The sequence below is a fragment of the Furipterus horrens genome, unplaced genomic scaffold, assembly GCF_987537825.1.
Source record: "Furipterus horrens unplaced genomic scaffold, mFurHor1.1.pri manual_scaffold_1, whole genome shotgun sequence".
In the NCBI taxonomy this organism is placed as follows: domain Eukaryota; kingdom Metazoa; phylum Chordata; class Mammalia; order Chiroptera; family Furipteridae; genus Furipterus; species Furipterus horrens.
In genome coordinates, this window is record NW_028327171.1 from 8,988,004 (window position 1) to 8,992,215 (window position 4,212).

Genomic DNA, 4,212 nt, shown 5'->3' on the forward strand with positions numbered 1-4,212 from the left:
CATAAGGACTTAATTTTCAGAGCACAGCTTTCCAATTATAAAAGTATAAAATTCTTCTGCCAAGGAAGGCAGGTGGAAAGAGAGAAGCTGGTAACAGATGTGAGGGACAAATAAAACTGACACTCAAACCGGTAAGAAATGATTAGCAGCAAGAGAGAAATGTGGTAAGCAGGTTAAGAAATAGAGACACAGATAGTCAGAGTTAAGGAATATTTACCACCTGAGAAACAGAGTTAACCCAGAGTGTAAAGGACATAATATTTGTAACCTGGGAAAATGCGATAAGCAAGTTAAGAAAACTTTCAAGGGAAATGAGGCTGGAAACATAAACAGAGTTAACCAAGTATGAGGGCACCCATCATGGCAGATTTATCACCTGGGCACTATGCATGGTCGGCGGGTTAAGGAAACTTATTTATGAGCTAATTGCCACCCTTAGTTGATTAAGTCAATTGCGTTAGATTGTACCTCAGGAGTACCCAGTAGGGAGAAACGCAGAAGAAGGGGCAGCGGAGGGAAGGGGGGGTTACTCACGGTAGGATAAAAGCGGCCTGCTCCGAGCTTCTGCGCCCTTTGTAAGGGTGCACCCTTTGCGCCCCGACTTGTAAATCCGTGAATAAACAACGGCCTCGTTTACTGCCTAAGTCCTGTGTCCCGGTGTCTTATTGTGGGTAATTCTCACACAGATACTTCAGGAAAATCGCAACCCTTCCTCCAACACAAACTTACACACATGTCCGAGCTGTTCATTCAAGCCTGTCCCTCCGTGTCTCACTGACGCTCCCAGGCGTAACGAAGGACCACAACTGTACCTCGCAGCTTATTTACAGTTACTTTCCAGTTTCCTACGTAAGATCGGTCGTTGCTGCTGTCGCCAGCAACGACCGCTAGAGGTGAAATAAGACTCACTTTTTTCTACAATCTTTAATTTCTGGAAGCTTTCCAGTACTTCCCCGTTTAGTATTCTGGGTAAGAAGTCCCGTATTTGCATCACTTCAGTTGTCAGCCGTTCCAGGTCCTTCTTTCGAACTTTAACAAATTCTTCTTTAGTTCCCATGAGCTAAAAACAAATAAAAACGAAACAAGAAAAAAAAACCAACAGATCTTCAGATTATTACATCTCTCTTCCGCAAGCCATCACCCTGTTTCCTTTCTAATGCCTCTTACGTTCCGAGTTTCAATTTTTTTGCCTCCGCTTAACGTGCCCTCTGCTGTACATATCACGTCTTAAGGGCTGTAGCCCGTCTTCCAAATGGGAGCTGTCTCTTTAAGTGCGTACGAGACCCGGGGCCTGAAAGTCAAAGGAAACGCCAGCAGCTTTTCCTTATCGTTTCAGTGCGGAGCTGACCAGGAGGAAAGGAGTCCGCCGGGCGGCCAAGGGCCTGGCTGGCCACCGCACTCAGTGTTCGCCACAGCCCTTCAAGGTTGTCTACGTCAGAACCAGGAAGCCGGGTCACCTCCTCAAAGTACCGCCAAGAACAGGGGACAGAACCAAGGTCCTTCTTCCCCATCACGTGCCGTGGAAGTGACGTCAGGGCAGCTCTGAACCCACCCGGGCAGAAGCGTCACAGCCCCGCGGGGAGGGCCGGCTGTGGCTGTCTGCGGGGCGCCACCATCATCCCCCATTCGCGCACCCACCGCCCAACCGCGCAGCCTTCGGGGCCCGCAACCACGGTTTCACAGCAGGGGCCGGTTGGCCCGCACCCCAGGGCCTGGTCACGCTGTCGGCCAACGAGGCCCAGCGCCATAAACAAGTGCACTGGGCACGCAGACCGCAGCACGGCGCGGGGAAGCAAATGGAGGCAACTCAGACCCGCAGGCGGCGGCCCAGGGCCTCCTCACTAACCCCGCAGGCCTCTGCACCAACGGCCTCGCCCATGGCCGTGGCGGCCCCGGCTCCGTGTGCCTGCTCGGCGGCGTGCCCTCTGACCCCTCACTCCAGAAAGTGCGGGAACCTGTCCCCTACTGGGGGGGGGGGGGGGGGGCGGGGCGGGCGTCGGGTATGGAGCGCGGCGAGGCTCAAACCTCATCGACTTTGAGCAGCATTCTCTGCATTGCGGACCAGGCGTGCGATCGGCTAGATTCCGCTTCGGCTCTTCTGGCTTCGCTTCGGTTTTAAACTTGTTAACTGCAAAGTAGAAAAACAGTAAGACCCAGGTATAAGTGGCAAGTGAAATAAATAGAATTGGCCTTTCCTGGGTGGCGAGAGATGCTAGACTAAGGGGCAATGAATTCAACAGAATTGCCACCCGTGCAGCCAGCGGCCATGCTCCTGCGCTAGCTCTGAACTCCTTTAGCAAGACCTTAAGACAACAGGCTCCCCGGGAAGGGTGCCCCTGATAAGGGAGCAGCAGTCTAGGCAGCTGGCTCTAACTGAGCTTGTTACGGCTACATAGGTGAGACTGAACACTGAAGCGGTGTATAAAGTAAGCAAAGGATTTTTAATAATGGCCAGGAGTTGCGCAGACCCTGAGCTGGTCTAATATGCTCCAACCTACAATGGCGTCTAAAACGCTGAGTTTTTATACTGATGAGGCCCCCTTTGTTTCTTCTTTGGCAGAAAACAGCCTTAGGAAGAGGGGGCTGGGCAGGACTGCAGGAATGTCTTGGCAGTAACAGGAACAGAAATTCGCAAGGCTATAAGGTTATCTCCGGTGGCAGCACAGCTCTCCAGCCAGGGAGGGTCTTTTTGCGAAGCAATTTATCTTCAAAGTGCTAGACATTCTGCAAAGCACAACCTTCACAAGCACACCAACCTTCACCAGACACAAGCAAGCAAATGGAAGGTGATAGAGGCTAAGGTCCTTTTAGCTTATAAATCACCAATTGCTACACTCCTTCCTACATTCCCCTTTTCCAGGCTTTTTAGCAAGTCCTTGCTACTCTTTACAAAGAATATCTGAAGCCCCTACATATCTACATATTTAGCAGACCTTTGAAACTCCTTACAGGGAATATTTGGTGCCCCTACAAGCTGACCACCATAAACTTGGAGACGTCACCTAGTCCATTCGCTTGCCCCATTAGGCCCCCTGAGTTCGCAAAGTACCGGGCTACTTCACAATTAAGATTTCGTATGTTTCTGAAACCCCCAGAGTAGTGTGTGCTCTCCAGACATGAGAGCAGTCTCCCAAGCCCAGGCTCCAAATCCCTGCCCGCCCACTCCCTATCCCGGGACCTGCCCACACTTGCACCAAGATCCTAACTCCGCACATGGACCTGCCCCCTGCCCCCAGCACCTGCTCTCACCTGCTCTTAAGCGTAAGACCTGGGTTCTGGGAATTCAGGTCAAATTTTAGCAAGCCCCAATAAGTCTGCTGCCCCCAGAGTAACTGCTGACGCCAGTGACTGCCTGTGCCCTTCAAATATATCTTAGTCTGCTGGCAAGAATTTACTAACTTTTCTGTTCTCAGAGCCAAAGAGCCAGCTGCAGCAAGTCCCTTCAAATCCCTCTCCTCTTATCCCTTTAAAACCCCTGCCTTGTTGCTGTTCAGGGCTGACACCTTTTGGATCTCAGCCCGTCTGTTTGCACCTGGCCAAATAAATCTTTTAAACTCATGGCCCGTTCTCCTATGGTTCCTCCCCTCACTCTGCGCAACTTAAGACCTGCTCCTGCTCCTGCCCCTGCCCCAGGAACTGTCCCAGCAGGGGGCGCCAAGACACTGGAAGATGCTGGAGGGGCGCTGCCTGCAACAGGCCATGGAGGCCTCTCCATGGGGCTGACCCCGGCATCCCGCCGAGAAGCCGAAGGACGGCCCTTCTTCCCAGTCTCCGCCTGCCCAGGGGGTCCAAGAAGTATAATACGATCAACAACTCGGTGCTTTGTATTTTGTAGAACAGCTGCCAACGAAATAGGGGTGGGTTTTTGTGTGTGTGTGTGTGTGTGTGTGTGTGTGTGATCGGACTTAAAAGATTCAAGACCATTTACAGTTGGCCATCCGACTCTCCCAGGCCAAGACCCACCCCTGGCCGACCTCGCCGTCAACGGCGTTGGCTACCGGAAGACGGCGCAGGCGTGGCGGCGCGGAGCCAAGCCGCCCCGGGTTGCGGCGCCAGGTGCCAGGGCCCGCCGCGCTCGCTCCCAGAACGCGCCGCGAGCGGCTGCCGGCGCCTCTGTGACGCCATCACGCCGCGCTCCGACACTCTCCTCCGCGCAGTCGCACCCGGAGCCGCACGGCGGCAGTCGCTGGGCAGCGGCGGGAGGCTTAGGGG

At 53.4% G+C, this 4,212-nt stretch overlaps 1 protein-coding gene across 1 annotated transcript in view; it reads right to left on the bottom strand.

The window, feature by feature from the left end:
- Window positions 1–1,060, bottom strand: part of HSF2BP (heat shock transcription factor 2 binding protein) — a 76,602-nt gene extending 75,542 nt beyond the window's left edge. Inside the window, exon 1 of the mRNA XM_090272070.1 lies at window positions 910–1,060. Within this exon, the coding sequence (XP_090128196.1) occupies window positions 910–1,057 (148 nt within the window). The 5' untranslated portion in view covers window positions 1,058–1,060. The remainder of the gene's footprint in view (window positions 1–909) is intronic.
- Between the last annotated feature and the right edge of the window lie 3,152 nt (window positions 1,061–4,212).